Below are 21,688 nucleotides of genomic sequence, written 5' to 3'. Positions count from 1 at the left end.
CGCAGTCTTTCCTTCTCTTCCGGCCTCACTTTGCTCTAACCCTCGCGTTCCCCTCTGTGCAGAAGCGTTCCTTTCATTTCCTTGCTGGAGGGGTGGCCCCCGATCCCACACAGCAGCACAGCTCCCCCGGGACCTCCCCAGGCTCGGCCGTTGGAGGAGGCGTGGCCCCCGAATAACAGGTCTCCTGCTACACACTCGGCAGGCCCGAGCCCAGACAAAGACATTCCACGGCGCCCGCCCCCTCCGCCCGTGGGAGGGGGAGGGGAGACACGTGTACCGCTAGCGCCGGGTCACGTGGAAAAGAAAAAGAAACGAACGAAGGCGGCGGGCGCCCGCGCAGGCGCAAAGAACTCGGAGCCTGAGCGGAGAAGCTACGTCTTCAGTCGGCGCAGGCGCGGTGGTCCAAGTGGGGGACTTTGTTCTCCGCGGAGAAACTCAAGGGCGGTGCCGGCAGGCGCCTGCGCACGCGCGCCGCCTCATTTCCGGTGCTCTCTCGCTGGGTCGCTCGGGTCGGCTTCGGTCGCTCTCGCTCCCGTTCTTCCACCCCCGCCAACCGCCGCTCGGGCCTCAGCTGCCGTCGCATCGCCTCCTCGCTCGCTCGCCACACATCATCCCTGATGCAGCGCCGGGACGACCCTGCCGCGCGCCTCACCCGGTCCTCGGGCCGTAGCTGCTCCAAGGACCCGTCAGGTGCCCACCCCTCGGTGCGTCTGACTCCATCTCGGCCGTCGCCGCTTCCTCACCGGTCCCGGGGAGGCGGAGGTGGGCCCAGAGGAGGCGCGCGGGCCTCTCCCGCCACGCAGCCGCCGCCGCTGCTGCCTCCCTCTAACCCGGGTCCCGACGCGACTGTGGTGGGTTCGGCGCCGACCCCGCTGCTGCCCCCGTCAGCCACAGCCGCGGTCAAGATGGAGCCGGAGAATAAGTACCTGCCTGAACTCATGGCTGAAAAGGACTCGCTCGACCCGTCCTTCACTCACGCCATGCAGCTGCTGTCCGTAGGTAAGCGGGTCTTAGCGTACCTCCGGGTCTCTCGGTACTGGCGGTAAGTGGCCGCCGCTTTGTTCTTGCTCCCGCCCCCTCGGAGCCCGGGCATCGTGAGTTCTCATTTCGACTTGTCCTTAGAGATTCTGCACCTTCAGTCCCACCCCGGCCCAGGGTATAAGAAAAGGTTTCTGAGCCACGGATGAGGCCCAAAGAGGACTTGCGATCTCCGATCGTAGAGAGGTTGATGGATAGATTGTACTGTGCTCCCGCCCCCTTCTCCTCCCGAAGTAGTTGCCCCGCGCGCCAAGGACCAGGTCTTTAACAGAAATGAACCTATTTCTCTCCGCCTTCCCAAAGAGAAAACATTTTATTATTATTATTAATATTATTATTATTTTTGGATGGCGGGTGGTGGGGAGTGTTTTGACCTGGGGTGTGAGAGGTAAAGACGGCCGGAATGCCGGTCCCTCGAGGCACATCCACGGAGCGGTGCGGGATTTAGCGGGAACTCGGGTTTACGTTCATCAGAGGCCCGGTGCGACGAGAGAATCCGGGAGCTTGAGGTTTTCTCAAGTAAAGTTTTCCATTTTGGCCTGTGGAGTAAGAATTGTTGCAGACCCGGATGTGTGTTTTCCTTTATTTTTAAATGTGTTTTTGAAGTTATGTAAACGTGGGGGAAAATAACCCAGGAGACTGGAAAGAAATTATAAGAGGGAGGTAAGGACGGCAGGTTCTTTTAGGTGAGATGAACGAGCAGTTGGTCTTGTTTTAGTTTTTGCTTGAGTAGCCTTTGTTCTCTGTGGACTAGGGAGCTCTCTTCTCTTGACTTGAGCGACTTGGACATTTTTCTTATTCAAACCGCCTGTTGGACCCTCACTTGTAGTTAGACACGGCTTTAGTTAAGTTTTTTATGATACCTAAATTTATTAAGTATATAAGACCCTACAGTCTGTCTCACTGATTGAATAGTTGGATTCTTGTGGGGCAAGTGGAACCTTGTCACCAGACAAAAATTGGGAAGGTTGAGCAGATTCAGGAAGAAACCCTACTCTTGATCTGGTAACTGTCCTGGCACACTTGACCAAGACACCCCACAGAGACAACTTTGTCTATCAGTCAGGTAGGGGTAACACTCCACATGCAGATGAAGCATCCCTAACCTCTCAGACCAAGCCAATAGAAAGCATCTGCTTTGGACCCAATCCCACCCCAAAATTAGATCCTACCCACAGGAATAAAAGGTATTGCATCCAAGACCGTCTGAGAGATCCGCAGACTCTGGCCAAAATGATACTGTGGACAGTTCCTTGTGAAAACACCATTATCTAGTGGATCAGAGGTTAATAGCATTTTCTGCTCTCTGTTCAGTTCCCAGCACCCACATCAGGTGGCTCGCAGACACCTATAACTTCAGCACTGGGGGGATCTGATGTTCTCTTATGTCCTACACAGGCACTCAAAATACAAAGCTGTAAAGAAATAAAAGAAAAATACCATTTTCTTTCATCTGTTCTTTGTCTCCCAGCATTGTTAAAGGGGCTTTACTATTTGTACAATGCAGAAAGGTCAAGTATCTACAATGACTTAAAAGACCTTTTCTATTCACTCAAATATGAAAAAAAGTAAAGGGCCTTTGAAGCACAATAAATAAAACCTGTGGTCAGTAAATAGAAACATCAATTGTTTACGTTTCACCTTAGGGCCTCTGTTCTGTAACACTCAGGTTCTTATGTTTCTGTGCTTTTGTTCTGACAACTTAGTTACTGGTATTTTTATTCTTTTATTTTTTTTTAAAAAGAGACAGGTCTCAAGTAGCTGAGATTGGTATTTGGTCAGTGTTGACCTTGAACTTGTGTTCCTTTCCCTCCAGTGTTTGGGCAGTGTGTCTCACCACACTCATTTTGTACATTGCCTAGGATCAAACTTACTACTCTACTACCTGATCTAAGTATTGGGGACATTATCTTTTATACTTGTTTTTCATACTGGCTTGCAAATAGCAAACACTTTGACTAAGTACCTTCAGACTGAAGGATATCACTATGGTAAAGTGACTTGGTAGTCTTATTTTTATTTTCTCAAATCTTTATAACCTGTCAGATTAATTGCTGAAGAATTATATCAGTTTTAAGATGTTTTCTTTGGAAACTGACCCTTAACTAGTTACTTGGTCCTGAGAACTTACTTTACAGCAGTGTCATTTGTAAAGTGGTGAGTGTGAGGTCTAAGTTATGTAAAATCAGTCAATTTCCTTTGACCTGTACTCACTAAAATGTCACCATAGTTTTCTTCTGCTTATCCATTCCTATATACATATGGCATAGTTTGGCCTTTCTGACTTCAAGTGCCCCTGATCATTCTCTTTTCAACTGGTTTTCTGGGTTAATAGAAAAAATGTTTAAATGTTTCTTTTAGCTCTGCAGTCACAGTTTAACTTCAGCATGGTTACTTTTAAAGTTGAGTCTTTTTGCTTTTGCCTTATTTACATTTTTAACTTTTTAAAATTACTATGTGCATTGGTGTTTTGCCTGCATGTCTGACTGTTAGGTTGTCAGTTCCCTGGATGTGGAGTTCTGGATCACTGTCAGCTACCATCTGGGTGCTAGGAATTGAGCCCAGGTCCTTTGGAAGAGCAGCCAGTGCTCGTAACTGCTGAGTGATCTTCCTGGCCTTTGTTTTTGGTGTGTGTGTTTTTGGTGTGTGTGTGTGTGTGTGTGTGTGTGTGTGTGTGTGTGTGTGTGGCTTGTTTGTTTTTGAGCTGGGGTCTAACTGTAGACTAGGTTGTCCTTAAACTTAGATCCACCTGGCTCTGCCTCTGGATGGCTGAGAAGACAGTCTTATTATCTTTACAGATGAGGAGATAAGAGGCACATAGATAATAGTTGACTAACAAAATTAGCAGCGTCAGCAAGATTTACAATCAATCTACATTTGATTCACACACTTGACTCCTTTTTCCCTTCAACAGCCAAAAGGCTTTTCCTTGTTCCCTCATTATACACTGCCTGCTGCAAATAGAATTTTAAAAAGACAGACCCAGTTGGCTGAAATAAGAAAGGTATGGGAAAGTCTGGAGTACTCGTAGGAAAGTGAGGTGAAGAAGCTGAGATGCAGAGCACTAGAGAGCAGAGTCCAACACAACCTTTTTCTGTGCGCCCTTGTCCATCCCTATAAAATGCGTGAGACCCAGACCACCATTTCTGATGTCACCACACAGCCCTCCCTGACCATTGCCCAGTTTATTTTGTGTTTATTATCAGAACTGATGTGCTGTGTACTGCCTGTGTCTATATGTATGGGCGGGGCATCTTTACATAGTGCTGGCTGTTCTGGAACTCTGTAGATCAGACTGGCCTCAAACACACAAAGATATACCTGCCTTGGTCTCTTGTGTGGGATTAGCCACCATGTCCGGCTACGATTATGTATCTCCTTCATGGTTAGACTGTCAGATCCACCATTTGTAGTGATCTTCTGTCTGCTTTCTCACCACTGTCTTCCTCTGTCTTAGAAGGTGTGTCTCAGTGGCTTTGTACCCTGTTAACCTTACCTCGATAGGAAAATACAGAAATCTAAGGAATGTATGGATATCTATGTATGTACTTATTTTTGAGAAGGAATGTATAATTTGAACGTAGACTCACTGCTGTAGGCCGAATTGGTTGATGTTCAGCTGTAGTGATACAATGCAGATGTGTAAAGACACAGTTACCTAACCATGCTAGACTTTTGAGATGAAAATTTATATAAAAATGCTAGTCTGTTAAGTGCTCTTTACAGTTAGGAAAGTAGACATTTTAAATGACTCAAAGTGAGCATTTTGGGTAAAATAAGTCATCAGACAATATGCAAATCAGATTTGTGTGCTATGTCCTCAGAGAGCTATTTTCTATTAGCTTATTGTTTTTGCATTTTGTAAACTGATTCCCGCTAGATTTAGTTTTTTGTCTTGAAGGCCTGGAATGAAGTTCCATTGTAGAAGGCTTGTTTGAGCCTGTGCTTTCTTCACAACAACGGATTTTAGGGATTGGGAGATTTTCGCCTTGATAAGTTGAATATAAAGTAGCAGATAGGAAGTCATTGACACATGGACAGGTTTAAGACAAAGAAGTGAGGTGGAGACCATGCATTAGAAGGAGTTTCCAAATATTGCTGGTAATTGGCATAATGACTCTGGATAACAGTGGATAACTGTTTGACATTTCATTTGAAAACAGAACACTCAAATTCCTTAAAGCTCAGCAACAAAACTGGACTTGTTGGTACAAGCCTGTAATCCTAGGTGCTCAGGAGGCCAAGACAAATCTCAAGTTCAAGGTGTGCTAGAGCTACAGAATACAGGGCCAGCTTGGGAATTTAGTGAGACTTTGTCTCAAAATGAAAATGTAAAAAGGGAGCTGTGTGTAGTTTAGTGGTAAAATGTTTGCCTAGTGTGGCTGGGTCTCACAATGGAGCTCTAGCTAGCCTAGAACTAACTGTAAACCAGTCTGGTCTCATGGTCACAGAGATCCTCTTCCCTCTTCCCTCTGCCTCTGAGTACTGGGATCAAAGGCTTATGTGCTACCATCTCTGTGATAATGCAGCATTTTCTTGGAGACAAGATCTTGCTATTTAGCTTGGGTTGACCTTCAAATGGTGAATTTAATGCTCTCAGTGTCTTGATTGACACTACCTAGCTTCTTAAAAACAAACCAGTTAGGATGGACAACAAATTGGAGGTTACTGGTGGTTAGGGAAGAAAGTGATGGCTAAGCCTATAACTAGGTTAGCATGGAGACAGAAAGATGGGTCAGCATTTAAGAGTACTTATTTTACATGGGACTTTGGCTTAGTTCAAAGCATCCACATTTTGGCTCTTAACTGCCTGTAACTAAAGTTCTAGGGGATCTATCTGATTGATGCCCTTTTCTGGTTTCTCTGAATACCGGGCATACATATATACAGGCAGGCAAAATGCGTCTGGAGAGGTATCTGGGCAATTAAGCATTCTTCCAAAGGACCTGAGTTCAATTTTAAGCACTCATGCGGTGGCTTTTTGTAACTCCAGTCCCAGGGGATCTGATGCTCTCTTGACATACACTATCACCAGGCATACAAAGTTTGCATACATGTGCACTCATGCAAAAACACTCATACACATAAAGTAAAACGTTTGGGGAAAAAAGGAGTATACATAAAGATTTTTCTTTAAAAATTAATAATTTAAAAACAAAAATTTCCTTTGAAGTCATTCCCTAAAGAAAGGATTTGGGAAGCCGTGATAAATATGCCATAATAAGAAGGTTTTATCTATGAGAATTGAGTTCCTTTACAAGGATTCCAAAGTCAGGTTTTGGGGGCAGCCAGTACCCACATTTTCACTATTCTTTTTTAGTTTTTGTAGCTGTACTAGAACATATAGGCCAGGCTGGCTTCAGACTCACGAGATCAGTCTGACTGCTTCCTGAGTGCTGGGATTAATGACATTGTAGTGTGCCACCACTGGGCCATTTTTTCCATTCTTATGTATGTAACATATTGTTATGGGACTTTGTGTATGGGGGGGTAGGTAGCTGTGCCTTTTCTCAAATTCTTGATGGGGTCTATGACCTCATCCCCTCTTTAAAGAAAATGTCAAGAACCTAATATGCTAGGTGTTCATACTTGAAACAATTTGGTAAGTAAAAAGTCACAGGGTAGGGTTCTTTGATACAAAGATCATTGTCTTTCCAAAAGAGACACTAACAGAAAAGGTGTAGAGGCTGGAAATAATAGGGTCTTACAGAAGGCCTCTGGAGTGCTAGATCACATGTGCTACCATATTTGGTTTGGGTTAGCCATGGGAAGCTTCCTTTTCAAATGAATGAGGACGGGGTTCTCTTCAAGGATTACAGTTACTTATTTTGACCATTGTAGAATTCCAGAAATTAATAACAGAAGAGATGCTGTGGTCAGAAATATGTGCCAAGTGCACCTGGAGTCTAGAGGATGACATAATTTCACTCTTTGGAACAGATTTGCTAAGCTGAGTTTAATGCCTTAGCAAAAAAGAAAAAAATAGTAACTGTTTTGTTTTATAATTAGTTCCTAATCAAATGTTAAGAAATCAGTGTAATGTATAAAGTGTATAGTAGTCTCTTCTTAGTGCAGTTATTTTTACATACGCACTCAAATTTGTTTTGGTGGTACTAAGGATTAAACCCAGTGCCTTTGTATGAATGCTAAAGAAGTGTTCTACCTTTTTTTTTTTTTTTTGCCACAATGATGATTGCTCATTTTAATGTGTTCTACCTTTGAACTCTGTAATTTCTGCTCTCATTTTACCTTGTGTCCCCTACCCCTCATTTTGTTTGTTTGTTTGTTTAAGACAGGGTTTCTCTGTGTAGCTCTTGGTTGTCCTGAAACTGGCTCTATAGACCAAGTTGGCCTGGAACTCAGAGATCAGCCAAAGGCAGGCATCACCACAGCTCAGCTCTGTTTAAAAACTAGTTCTCAGTAAATTTTTCAGGCTTGATTTTTTTTTTTTTTTTTTTTTTTTTTTTTTGAAACCCTGCTCCAGCCTTCTGAGTCCTGAGATTGTAGGCTATATAAACACTAAGTCCCATCCATATATTTTTCAGGCTTATCCAATATTAACCTTTTGTGTGCTTTCTTTTCTTTTTTTTCCTTGTTTTTCGGTTTTGTGTGTGTGTGGGGGGTGTTGGTTTGAGGCAGGATCTCATAGCCCAGGCTTGTCTTCAACTTCAGATCATTCTAACTCCAAGTGCTGGGGTTTTATAGCATTGCTCAGTTTATCCTTATTAAAAGGTCATCTCATAGATGCAGCAGAGCCAGGATTCAACTCGGTTCTATCTACCCTCAAAATGGTTGTTCTAGTTCAGTATGTATGATTGTATACATAATCCTTGCCCTCTGGAGGCTGAGGCAGCAGGAAGTGTTTCAACTAGGTGAGACCCCCTTTTAACAAACAGCAACCATTCTTCATTCTGAGATTCATTAAATAGTCCTAATTTTTGGAAGTTTACAGGGGGAGAGAAGGGAAGAAAATTAGTAAAGTTTTAAAAAAAAAAAGCTTAATTCCACTTACTATGTCAAAAACAATGGGTTGGTCCAATTGATCTGTCATTAGTTTGGTGGCAATTCTATAACATTTCTGAATTTAGGTTTCTTTGCCCACTAAATGGGGATAGTATTGGTTAAAATGAGTAACCCACGACTGCTGACACATCGGAGACACTATATAAACAGGAAAGGTTATAATTGCCAGGCCGACAAACAGATGGGTCACAATCTCTTGAGTTGTTTATACCTTAGCTTTTCTTTCTTTGGCTCTTGGGACAGCCAAGGTCTTCAGAGGCCCAGGTAAACATCATTTGAGGGAGGCAGTCTTAGTAATGTTGTTTAGAAAGTGCTTTTGCTTGAGGGTAATACAATCTTTATAATTGCTGTTCCTAGCTCAGGCTAGCTTTGAACTCACAGAAGCCCTCTTGAGTGCTAGGATCAGAGGCATGTGCTACCATATTTGGTTAAGGTTATCCATGGAATATTCCTTTTCAAATTATTTTCTTTTGAAGGAAGCAAAAACTATGCATAGCTGGTATGCAGTTCACTGTGTAGACCAAGTACTGAGATTAAGGGTTCATGCCCTCATACCAGGTGTAAATTGTAGTTTTTAAAACTTTATAAAAGTATTTCATTGCTAAAGTGTCCTGTCCTCCACTAAGAGATCACATGATAGAGTGAGATTTGAAGTTAGAAAATATCTAGTGCTTTGTTGTTATTCTTAATATATTATTTAATGTATATGAGTGTTAATGCCTACATGTATATATGCGTGTCATGTGTTTGGGTGCTCGTGGAGGCCAAAAGGAAGCATCTGGGGTCCTCTGGAACTGAGTTAAGGTTGTGAACTGCCGCATGGGTCCTGGGAACTGAAGCGGTGTCTATACAAGAACAGTGAATGCTCTTAACCATTGAGCCATGTCTCTAGCCCTAAGCTTATGTTTTAGTCTGTTTTCTGGTACTTTAGCAGCTTGTGACCTAAAAGTAAATAACCTCTTCAATTTTCAAATTCTCAATTATATCAGCAACTACAGTGAGTTGTTTTTAAGGGGAAGTTAGGTAATATTTGTTAAGGTATTGAGTTCAGTTCTACATATTGAAGATGCCCCTTGCTGAAGGCCTACATTGTTTCCTACTCTTGTTTTCTTAGCTATTCTGACTCCTTTGTGTGTATGGTATGTAAAGGTCAGTGTTGGTGTTTTCCACAGTTCTTATCTACTGTTTATTTTATTTTACTTGTTACTTTATTTCTTAAGACAGGCTCAGTGGTTAGAGCACTGACTGCTCTTCCAGAGGTCCTGAGTTCAAATCCCAGCAACCACGTGGTGGCTCACGACCATCTGTAATGGGATCTGTTGCCCTCTTCTGGTGTCTCTGAAGACAGCTAAAGTGTACTCATAAAAGGGGTGTGTGTGTCTTTCACTGAATCTGGAGCTCACTGATTTAGACTGTAGATGTCTCTACAACTGCAGAATCTGGATTATAGGTAGCGTATGCCACCTTGCTTATAATAGTGCTGGTGATGGTGATGATGGGATTGAATTCATATTGTCATTGTGCAGCAAGTGCAGATGACTCAGACATCTCCCTAGCTCTACTAAGAAGTAATTCTGCGACATAGGGAGGCCCTAAATTTATAGGGTACATTATATTGTAAGTAAACAAACCTTCCTACCATCAGTTTTGCAATCCATTTGAAGAACTGAAGGCCTAACTATATCTCATTAGTTAAGAAATACAGAGGAACCCTGTACTAAAAGAGAGATGGAAGCAGGAGGATCAAGCATTCCCATCTTTGAAGCTTCAAATTCCAAGTATGTTGGTTCTGATGATTGTGTCTGTGTCCTTGGTGGTTATGATTGTTTCAGGGGTGTACACTTATCTCTAAGGTTGTCACTGTATATACTGTGCATAACATTGTGTCAGACTTGAGATGAGAGTTTTCTTTTAAATTTATGAATGGGTGTTTTGTCTGCTTTTATTTATTTAGCTGAGGAGGGCAGAAGAGGGCATTAGATTCTCCTCAAACTGGAGTAATAGATTGTTGTGAACTGTCATGTGGGTGCTCTACATGAGCAGCAAGTGCGCTTAGTCATAGAGCTCCAGTCCCTCCAGTCCTCCCTCCCTGTTACTTTAAATTACTGTGCTGTATTTTCTTGTTTGGATATTAAGTTTGGTCTAGATAGGAATTTTATGTATTATCCACATACTGAGAAATAAACTCTGATCTTGAATATGTTATTTTGTCTTTTTAGGTGGTTGGGTTTTGGTTTTGTCGTGGATTTTAGAAAAGGTCTCATTTATCTCAGGTTGTCCTCAAACTTTGTGATCCTCCTGATTGGTTCCTGAGTGCTGGGACCATAGGCAGACACCTCATTCTTTATAAGCTAATTTTGCTAATATTTTATAGATATGAAAACATGTGCAGAGCAGTTAAATAGCTTTCTAAGTTGACCATAACTAACGTGATAGAACAAGAACCTCTTTCAAAGTCTTTAAGACTGATTTGAACAAAACCATTTGCTATAGTGAAATAATAGCTAACTGTCATACTTAAATAGTAACTTGTGTTTTACTGAGAACTTCTGGTCTGATGAAACAGTGGGAATGGAGAAGGAACAAAAAAAAATCTGTAATTAGTTGAATTAGTTGTGATTATCTGGAAACAGCCACTGTATGCAGCACAGCTCTTACAAAAATTTTTGTTTTGTTTTGTTTTAGTTTCAATTTTTATCTGTTTGTCAGTGCCCATTGAGTCCAGAAGGCTATTTAGATTCTGGAGCAGCCACAGAGGTAGTTGAAAGTCACTCTGCCATGGGTACTGAACTGAACTCAAGATTTCTCGAAGAGCAGTGTGGCTTCCTAATGGCTGAGGCATCTTAAGTCCTCTTTGTATTTTTCTTGTTGAAGATTTTGATTTGTCCTAATTTTAAAAATCTTTCCCTACTATACTGCATTAATTTAGATAAGTGCATACGTATATACTTTGGTTTTTTGTTTTTCCTAGACAGGGTTTCTCTCTAGCCTTGGCTTTCCTGAAACCTGCTCTGTAGACCAGATTGGCCGAGAGATCTGTTTGCCTGCCTCTGCTTCCTGAGTGCTGGGAACAAAGGTGCGCGCCACATGTACTCATAAGGCAAGGAGCCTGTGAGTGGATGGTGCAGACCCTTCAGGTGAGGGTGGGAAGTAGGATTCAGGCTCCGTAGTGAACCTCTTACAGCTTTGGGGGTCTCATCCATCTATCTCAAATTAGCACATTTTTTTCTGAACTGTTTGGTTTTTACACAGTACTTCACAATAATGCTTTAAGCAGTCTTGCCAGATGTCTTTATAAGTACAGAAATTAAGTTCTGTTTTTCTTATTCAGAAATTGAGAAGATTCAGAAGGGAGAGTCAAAAAAAGATGACGAGGAGAATTATTTGGATTTATTTTCTCATAAGAACATGAAGCTGAAAGAACGGGTACTGATACCTGTCAAGCAGTATCCAAAGGTAACGGAAAAGGGCTCACTTCTGAGTTAATGTTGTTGGCTGTGATAAAGGCATGGGATGGCCATGTATCCACCTATAAAGCTTCCTGCTGCTTGAAGTACCTGTTATTGGGAGTTAAAATAGCGAAGTCCATAATTTATAATTATAGTCAAGAAATAGCATAATTATAGTCAAGAAGGAAATAGATACTTTTAGTATTAAAAAATAATTTATCTTTCATATGTTTTGTTCAGGCTGTAGGACCCATATAAAATTCTGGATCCCTTTATGAAAAGATTGAGCTAGAATTTATCTTATTTTATGTATTTGTACACATGCCTGTGTGTGTATTATATTAGCACCATGCACATCCCTTGTACTTAAGGAAATCAGAAGAGTGTATTAGATGCCCCTGGAACTGGGACTACAGGTGGTTGTGAATTGCTTTGTGGGTGCTGAGAACAGCATCCAAATCTTTTGAAAAAGCAACAAGTAGTATTAACCATGAGCCATTTTTCTGCCTCTTACTTAGAATTTAAATCAAATAAAATACAACACATATTCTCAAATCAGATGAAGTTAATTTTATTGTTATTTAATGCATATTATATAGTTTGCATGTATGTATGTGATTAGTGCCTGAGGAAAGCAGAAGAGGGTGTAGGATCCATTGGAACTGGAAACACAGATGGTTATAAACTACCGTGGAGGTGCCAGGAGCCTAACCTGGTTCCTCTTTTAGAGCAGGAAGTGTTCTTAATTCTTAACCTGATCCATCTCTCCAGTCTCTTGAGAATTAGCTTTTTAAAAGAAGCTGCTGCTGCCAGGCAGTGGTGGCACATACCTTTAATCTGGAGGCAGAGGGCGGCAGATTTTGAGGCCAATCTGGTCTACAGAATCAGTTCCAGGATAGCCTCAGCTACACAGAGAAATCCTGCCTTCAGCAACAACAAAAAGAAGCAAGGTAGATAGATTCTTTTGGGTTTGAAAGATGGCTCAGAGGGTAAAAGTTTTTATCACTATGCCTAAAGACCTAGATTTGATTTCTGGAGCCCATATGGTAGGAGAGAACCAAAGTTCTGACCATGTGTGTGGCTTACCTGATTAGTACTTTATTGTGTACATGTTCTGGTTTATTCTACTCCCTCTTGTACATAAATAAATGTAAATGTTTAAAAGAAATGTTCATCTTTTTAAAGGAAAGTAGCTAGGTTTTAGTTTACCATACATGCTACCGTGAGGTATATTTGTTGTATCTTAGGTGTAATACATATTAAGTAAAATTAGAATCTTATTCCTACTTTATAGGGTTGTTGAGGGTGTATTAGAATTCTGTTTTTTTAATTTTCTGACAGTTCAATTTTGTGGGAAAGATTCTTGGACCACAGGGAAATACAATCAAAAGACTACAGGAAGAGACTGGTGCAAAGATCTCTGTCTTGGGGAAGGGTTCAATGAGAGACAAAGCCAAGGTACGTTCAAGTAAATAAATCCCTAATGCCTTCTAGTTGCCCAGTGCCTGATATGGATGCTTTATGCAAGCAAATATTTAGAGGTTTGTTTGGGAGATGCTGAGAAAATGTCTCACTGTGTAGCCTTGGCTGGCCTGAAACTTGCTGTATAGACCAGGTTGGTCTCAAAGATCTCCTGCCTCTGCTTCCCACATGCTAGGATAAGACATGCATCACTGTGCTTCAACCTCTAGCATACAATATATGACTGCTGTAGGCTTTCATTGTGTGTAGGCACTCACTGGCAATGTTGGAAAGAGTCTAGATATGCCCTAATGATTTCCCTCCTTTAATGTGTTTATTTTATATATATATGGTTGTTGTATGCATGTACATCTACACACCAGACGAGGGCATCAGACCCCATAGGACTATGGTTAGACAGTTAGGAGCTACTATATGGGTGCTGAGAATCGAACTCAGGACCTGGAAGAACAGCCAGTGCTCTTTACCATTAAGCTATCTTTCCAGTGATTTTTGTTTCTGTTTTGTTTTTCTCCTTTGGCTGCATTATGATATTATGATACAATTAAGTTCCATTGTTAGCTTTGGTAAGCTTACCTCTGAAAACTTGAAATACTAAATTTAACCATACCAAAGACACACAGTCTGTTTTCCAGTGACAGGAAGTAAGTGTTCTGTGCTGGTGAGTTTGGGGTTAGATCATTTGATGTCTAGTTAACAGGAATGTGATACCTGCTAAGACGATAGATTCCAAAAGTAAACATGACTTATCCTGACAAAGAAAACATATTTAAGGGTTTTTTATTTTCTATTCCATAACACTACACAATGTGCAGTCAATTGACAAGAAACTTTTAGCATGTGTAATGGTTTTCCTTTCTAGAGTCAGCTTCTTAGATATGAATTACCTGATAAATCTAGATTTTTTTTTTTTCTTTTTTGCAGGCCTAACCTTTAGGTAGTTAAATTGATGATTTTGATTTCTTTATCTTTTTCTTTTGTCCTTTACATTTCTCATTAGATACATAGAATGAGTGAAGTACATTATTTTAGTTAATGAGATTCCTAAGAGATTTTCTTGTCTGTCCTGGACAGCAGAAGCACTTCAGCAGACCAGTGGTGATAGAAGAGCACAACGGATTTAAAACTAGTACCTGCGTGCATATGCTAAATACTGCACAGACTAAATACTGTTAACCTGAGTAGACTCTAAAATTCTCATTTACGTCAGCAAATGCTCTACTGGTTTAAGGAAACAGTTAACCAAGTGGTTTAGTTAGGTTTTATTCCTTTGAAGAGACATCATGACCAAGGAAACTTATAAAAGAAAGTTTTAATTGGGGCTGGCTTATAGTTACAGAGGTTTAAGTCCATTATCATCACGGGAAGAATGGCAGTGTGCAGGCAGACATGGTACTGGAGATTGGAGATGGAAGTGAGAGCGGTACATCTTGACCTGAGGGTAGCTTACACTGGGGGAGCTTGAACACTGGGAGCCCTCAGAGCCCACCTACACATGACATATTTCCTCCTTTTAGGAGGTCAAACCTATTCCAACAAGGCCACACCTCCAAATAGTACCACTTCCCATTAGCCAGGCATATTTAAATCACTACGTCAGTTATAGATTTAGCAGATAGTATAAGTTCTAGGACTTAGCTTTCCTTTCTTTAAGGGCTTTTTAAAAAAAGATATTCTTGCTTTCCCTTTGACTACAGGTAATGATACTGTTTTCTTTTAGTCTGTATGAGTTGTTTCTTTGCATTTTCCCATAGGAGGAAGAGTTACGCAAGGGAGGAGACCCCAAATATGCCCACTTAAATATGGATCTGCATGTCTTCATTGAAGTCTTTGGACCCCCGTGTGAAGCTTATGCTCTTATGGCCCATGCCATGGAGGAAGTCAAGAAATTTCTAGTACCGGTGAGGAAATGCATATTCTTTATTGTCTAAGCAAGGGAAAGAGTAAGATTGTATTGTTAGAAAGGCTGTGGTTCTTGACTAGGGTCTGTACTTTTGTTTAGTTTGCTGAGGTTCTCCCACTTCTTATTCTTAATTCTCAAAGCACTATACTCCAAGGCCTCCTTGTCTAACTATCTGTTGTCAGTCTCTTGGGTCCCTGGTGTGTTAACAGTTTGCTTAACAGACTAATAAAGTCTTCCTTCAGTTCACTGTTTTGGTACTACTGTGGAACCAGGAGATGGTATTAGGAAAATGACTTAAGGTAAGTCTGCAGTTAAGGAGTTCGTGTGCTAGACTTTTAAATCTAGAGTTAACAACTGGAAACTTAACAGCATCCAGTGTTACTAAGCTAATCTCTAATGAGGCACATGGAAGGGTTCTTCTGGTGGAGATTTTTTATTCAGAGTCTGATTTAGAAGAGGTGTATGTTGCAGGCATGACTATTGATGGCATATACTTTTCTTTGTGTTTTTTGTTGTTGGTTTTGTTTTGTTTATTTGAGATAGGTCTCATTGTGTATCTCTGCCTGGCCTAGAACTCACTGTGTAGACCAGGCTGGTCTCAGCTTGCAGATCTGTCAGCCTCTACCTCCCAAGTGCTATGATTGATGATGTGTTCCACCATGCTTAGAAAATGGTGTATACTTCTTAAGGTCACCTGATTATAGAACAGGTTAAGTACAAGTTGTCTGAACTGTTCTTTAATGTTTGGGAATCCCCCTCCCTTCAGATTTTTGAGTTTTCCCAAATACATAATGAGGTTTCTGGAGGATGGACCTCCAGTTTAAATAAGCACCTTTTTTGTTTGATCGAGAACCTTTAGCGTTGCCAAGGCTTGTCTTGAATTTGCTATGCGACTGAGGGTGCCCTTGAATTCATTGAGCTTTGTGCCCCTCATTTGCTATCATTAAAGGCTCTCAGTGCTTCACCTGATTTTGTGTGTTACATATCCAACCCTGGGCTTGTTTATGCATGTTAGACAAGCCCTCTACCTACTAAGCTATGTCTCCAACCCCTCAATTTATATGTACTAAAGTTTAATTGACACATTGTGACAGTTGGAGACTCCTGAGAAATGAGTTGGGTATTGGTACTTAACTATCTAATCGAAATAGCAGTGATATGTAAGGTCAAGGAGAGTGGAGTGTTAGTTGCCAGGGAAATTGCTCTAATTATGTCATTCTTTTTTCTAAGATTTATTTATTTATTATATATAAGTACCCTGTAGCTGTCTTTAGGCACACCAGAAGAGGACATCAGATCCCATTACAGATGGTTGTGAGCCACCATGTGGTTGCTGGGAATTGAACTCAGGACCTCTGGAAGAGCAGTCAGTGCTCTTAACTGCTGAGCCATCTCTCCAGCCCCCCTAATTATGTCATTCTTAAAGTAGTATTCAAAATAAATAAAAGTTCATCAGGTACTAAGGTTGAATGTTTCTTGTGGAAAATAGGAGGGTTTTATGTTCTATAAATGAGTAAAACACATTTGACACAGATGTAAGATAACTTGGGTATAATCCCCACAGTTCATGTGAAGATGGAAAGAGACTGTACAAAGTTGTCTTCTAAGGTCCACACACCTACTGTGGCATATCCATGTATGCACAATGGCTCTTGAAGATCTCAACTATGAGGAAAAACAAACATAAAATGATATTTAATACCTGGATAGTGAGAACTACATGGTATTTTAGGGAAAGAGGTTTGGCTTGGCAATAACAGAAAAAGAGGATCTTCCCCTTTCCCCTTTTTGGCTACACTGAAAATTTGACTCAGGGCTTTGTTTGTAGAGTAGGGATAGTTTCTACCACTTGGATGTACTCCTAGCCCTTTAACATGTTTTGTAAGGGTCAGAGTTCTCAATTATATAACACCAATGCATAGAACCTCATTAACGGTAGTGTCTTCTACTCTAGGAAAAGTAACTGTTTGCAAAGAATGTATTTGAGACTAACCTAGACGGTGAGTTGTAGTTGGTTTGACTTGTCTTGAGAAAGTTTTGTGTATAGAGAAAGGAAGTGATCAAGGGAGAGATTGGCAGGAACTGCCTTCTGAAGAACTTCATTTATTAGTGAGGGTCTGCTGTCAAGACTTTACTCAAAGAACTGACAGTGTTATTTAACATGAGAATTTTGACTTAAAGCTTCATCTAGGCTTTCAAGACTACTCTCTTTGGGAGTGGTATTTTGAGATAGGGTCTTATCTCATTGTGTAGCTCTAGCTGCCCTAGAACTCAAAACTATAGACGAGGCTTGCCTCTGTCTCATAGAGATCTGCTTGTGTCTGCATCCAGGAGTGCTGAGATCAAAGGTATGTGCCACTGTCCCCAGCTCCAGGGTTTGGTGGACCTTGTGATTTTTAGAAGCAGAGGCAGATGTTACCACATGTTTTTTGTCTTTAATTCCCAGGACATGATGGATGATATCTGTCAGGAGCAGTTTCTAGAATTGTCCTACTTGAATGGAGTTCCTGAACCCTCACGTGGTCGTGGGGTATCTGTGAGAGGACGAGGAGCTGCACCTCCTCCTCCACCTGTTCCCAGGTAAAATTAGTTGTAAAACAAATACATATTTGACTAACTCAGGCATCAGAGGGTTTATATAGTACATCAGGTATGGAATTCTAGATCTTAGCAGTCTAACCATAGTGTTGCATTCCTACTGAAACTTTGGGGCTTTTCATTTTGAATAGTTCTGGCATTTAATAAAAAATTTCTATATCTATTCATTCCTGAGTGTTAGTGTGGATGTGTTAAAGGACACTGTGGTAGGAATTCTATCATGTTGATTTTGGGGCTTGAACTCAAAATGTCAGTCTTACTAATCAGCTGATGTGTTTACCCACTAAGCAATCTCATTTATCCCTAGTTGCCTTTTTTGTTTTTGTTTTTAAAGACTATTAATCACTTATGTAGCCCTGGAGCCTGCTACATAGACCAGGCACATCTGAAACTCAGAACTGAGATCCACTTGCTTCTGTCTCCCAAGTGCTGTGATGAATGAAACTCATGAGCCATCAAACCTGATTATTTTATATGATTTCAGAATTTTACCTTTTGTGGTTAATATTTATGTAATATTTAGACAGTCTAGACCTGCCTGGGGTGCTGTGATCCATGATTGAGCCCAGAGAATCTTCTAGTTTAGGTTCCTTATGTATGTTATTCTGTGCTTTAAAGTCTGTTTTAGGGTTAGAGTGTTTGCCTAGATTGCATAAATCTCTGGGTTTGATCCTAGGACTGTACAGACCCCAGGGTATGGTGCCACACAATTATAGTGGCAACACCTACGAAGTGAAGGATGAAGAACAAGGTCATCCTCAGTTACATACTGAGTTCAAGACAGACTGGGTTATGTGAAAAGTAAAAAAGGACAAGCAAGAGATACAGGCTCTGATTTACCAAGTGTGTCCACAGAGGCCTCCTTTAAGAAATTAAAATTAGGAACTGGAGAGATGACTCAGTGGTTAAGAGCAATGGCTGCTTTTTCAGAGGATGTAAGTTCAATTCCCAGTACCCACGTGGTGGTTCAGTCACCTGTAACTCAAGCTCCAGAGGACCCACCACCCTCTTGTTGACATCTGGCCTTTGGGCACAAAGTGTATATGTGGCACACAGACGTGTACATGCAAAATGACCATAAATGTAGAATAAAAATTGTGAAGAAAATACTTGGGTGTGCATATATATTGGAAAAAAATAAAATTAAACGGCAGTGGTGGCAAATGCCTTCAATCCCAACATTCAGGAGACAGAAGCAGGACAGTCTCTGAGTAATGGCCAGCTTGGTTTACAGAGTGAATTCCACACAGAAACCCTGTCTTGTGGTGTTAGGGGGTGGAATTTAAGGTGTGGTAGCATACAACTTTAATCCTAATAACAAGTCGATTGTATGAGTTCCAGGGTTACATAGACGGCCTTATCTCAAGTAAGTAGTTGAAAAATGTAAAATCATTCACCTCTAGAATTTTATGAACAGTCCTTAGAATGAATATGGCCTCATTTTTAAAATCTCAAATTAATGTAAATTTTCTTTTTGTAGAGGTCGTGGTGTTGGACCACCTAGAGGGGCTTTGGTTCGTGGAACACCAGTGAGAGGTTCTATCACCAGAGGTGCCACTGTGACTCGAGGAGTGCCACCCCCACCTACTGTGAGAGGTGCTCCTACACCAAGAGCTCGGACAGCTGGTATTCAGAGAATACCTTTGCCTCCAACACCTGCACCAGAGACATATGAAGATTATGTAAGAATGTTTTAAACAATGCATCATTTCTTCCATATTTAGGTTGCCAGATAAACTCGTGTGAAAAAAGTCTTGCTCTTTTATGTAGATAAAAAACACAGCTTTAAGATTTGGAATCTGCATTCTTGTTCAGTTGATTTTTGAACTATGTGATGGTTTCTCTTCTATTTTAGACATTGTTATTATGTCTGTATAAGTTAAATGAGAAGTAAGTTGTGGTTTAACTTACAGAATTTTACTAAGATTGTTTTGTTTTACTAAGTTTTGTCTTTATTTTCTCTTGTACAGTGGATATTAATAGTTTTGAGAACTTTCTTGTAGCCTGTTTATTCAGAAGCCCATGGTCTCCTATGGGTTGTGATCTTCTGCTTTATCGTTCCAGGGTTATGATGATACATATGCAGAGCAGAGTTACGAAGGCTATGAAGGCTATTACAGCCAGAGTCAAGGGTGAGTCAGGCAAGAGGTCATGTCTGCACCGTGTCCCCGGTGGATGGCTGGGGGATAGAGTTGGAGAGACTAAAGAGTTGGGCAAAGAGTAGCCTAAGGAGTAGTGTGACTTAACGTTCTGAAGGAATTTCCTCTGCTTGTGATGACTTTAAGTCATGTTTGTGGATCTGAGAATTTGGATAACTGAGTTTTATTCATTTAGGCTTTGAAGCTAATTGATGAACATTTACTGAGCGAGATAGAAATGAAGAGAAAAATACCATTAAATAATAGTTTGTTAAGAAATGTCACTCCTGTCTGGAGGAAGTATACAGTTAGTAGAGTGTCCTGGAATGCATGACATCCTGCATCTCATCTTAGCATGGGATCAGGAGTTCAAGAACAGCTTGGGACATTGTCTCATGACAAATCAAATCACCTCATCCCACCCACACTGGAGATGCCTATGATTCTAAAAAAAGGCTAGAAGTTTAACCTAGGTTTTTTTTTTTTTTTTTTTGGGTTTTTTTTGGCTTTTTTTTGATTTTGTGTATATATGTGTCTTGCCTATGATTGCTTGGAAAAGAATCTCAGACATTTGGAATAGAGATAAAACAGGGCCTTGTCCAGTTCTCCTCTGGTGAGCTATATGAATTTTACATACATGATTATTATATTTTAAGAATCTCAGTTTAGGTTGTGGTTTTTCCACATTAAATTGTATGATACTTGCTTTTTTGTCCCCCCCCCCCCCTTGGTATACTTAATTAGGCTTTTTGGTAAATATATGGTTTATACATGTTATAACTATTGGGGTGGTTAGGAGTGGCACAGAGCCTATATTTCCCCCTATTTTATAGATAATAAACAGATGTGGACTGTTGAGAGGGTGGCAACATGAAAACTTATACTGTTGTGTTTTTGTCTTTTCAGGGAGTCAGAGTATTATGACTATGGACATGGGGAACTTCAAGATTCGTATGAAGCCTATGGTATGTTTTTATTTATATGGTCTGGTAAATGTGCAATTAATTGTCTGGAAAAATATTGGTTGATGGATTCTTGGGAGTCAGGCAGTCACGTACTCAGGGGTCGCCATCGGAAGACTGCCGAGCTGATCGATGTCCCCTTGGGGCTCTGCTCTTAAGTCCTATGGCTTGTGTGTCTTATTTAGCTGAACCTGTGCACTTCCCATGTTTTGCGGACAGACTCTGTTAGGTAATGCATGTCTCACTCAGGTAGTTGTAGACCTTTTGCTCCTGATACCTTGGCCATGTTGGTAGACATTAAGAACTTATTTGTTGGGCTGGAGAGATGGCTCAGTGGTTAAGAGCACTGACTGCTCTTCCAGAGGTTCTGAGTTCAAATCCCAGCAACCACATGGTGGTTCACAACCATCTGTAATGGGATCTGATGCCCTCTTCTAGTGTCTCTGAAGACAGCTAAAGTGTACTCTAAATCAATCTTTAAAAAAAAAAAAAAAAAAAAAAAAAAAAAAAAAAAGAATGTACTCATCTAGCTTTATTTTCCCCCTCCCACATTAAAAAGAAAAAAAATTGGAACTCTCTGAAAATACCATTGCAAAGAAAACTCCAGCTGGAAGCAGCTTAGTAGAATCGACAAGTAGGGAAACATAGTGCCTGTTAGAGTCAAATCAGAGGGTTTCAGGGGTGGGGCTAAGTTCCCTCTGAGTTGGCAAACACCCAGGCTGGCTTGTACTGTGGAGTTGATGGTGACCTTGATTTTTTTGACTTTGGCATTATAGCATGTGATATAGGACTTCTTGTCTAGTAGATAAGTTCTCTGTCATCTTGGCTATATCCTCAGTTTTCATCTCAGTTACTAATCCCATAAAGCATTTATGCTTGGAAGGTAACCTCTGAGGTTTCCTTAAAACACGTTGCTCAAGTATCCTTAGAGCTAAATATGGCTTTTTATTAATGGGTCTCTGAGGGTAATGTTTTCTTTAATATTATATATATATATATATATTAAAGTATGTATGTATGTAGCTGTCTTCAGATACAGCAGAAGAGGGCATCAGGTTCCATTACGGATGGTTGTGAGCCATCATGTGGTTGCTA

The 21,688-nt window shown here is 40.9% G+C and overlaps 1 protein-coding gene across 2 annotated transcripts in view; it reads left to right on the top strand.

The window, feature by feature from the left end:
• Positions 1-506: 506 nt before the first annotated feature.
• Positions 507-21,688, top strand: part of KHDRBS1 (KH RNA binding domain containing, signal transduction associated 1) — a 32,855-nt gene continuing 11,673 nt past the window's right edge. For both annotated transcript variants that reach the window (XR_013975129.1, XM_080921317.1), the window contains exons 1-8: positions 507-999; positions 11,393-11,517; positions 12,852-12,968; positions 14,747-14,893; positions 17,342-17,475; positions 18,974-19,175; positions 19,558-19,625; positions 20,538-20,596. Coding sequence is in view for 1 of the 2 variants with exons in the window: in XM_080921317.1 (XP_080777443.1) it covers positions 618-999; positions 11,393-11,517; positions 12,852-12,968; positions 14,747-14,893; positions 17,342-17,475; positions 18,974-19,175; positions 19,558-19,625; positions 20,538-20,596 (1,234 nt within the window). In the remaining variant the exon portion in view is untranslated. The remainder of the gene's footprint in view (positions 1,000-11,392; positions 11,518-12,851; positions 12,969-14,746; positions 14,894-17,341; positions 17,476-18,973; positions 19,176-19,557; positions 19,626-20,537; positions 20,597-21,688) is intronic.

Source organism: Micromys minutus (genome assembly GCF_963924665.1).
Source record: "Micromys minutus genome assembly, chromosome: 9".
NCBI classification, from domain to species: Eukaryota; Metazoa; Chordata; class Mammalia; order Rodentia; family Muridae; genus Micromys; species Micromys minutus.
Note: the sequence above shows the minus strand (reverse complement) of the source record. Positions and strands in the feature narration are given on the sequence as shown.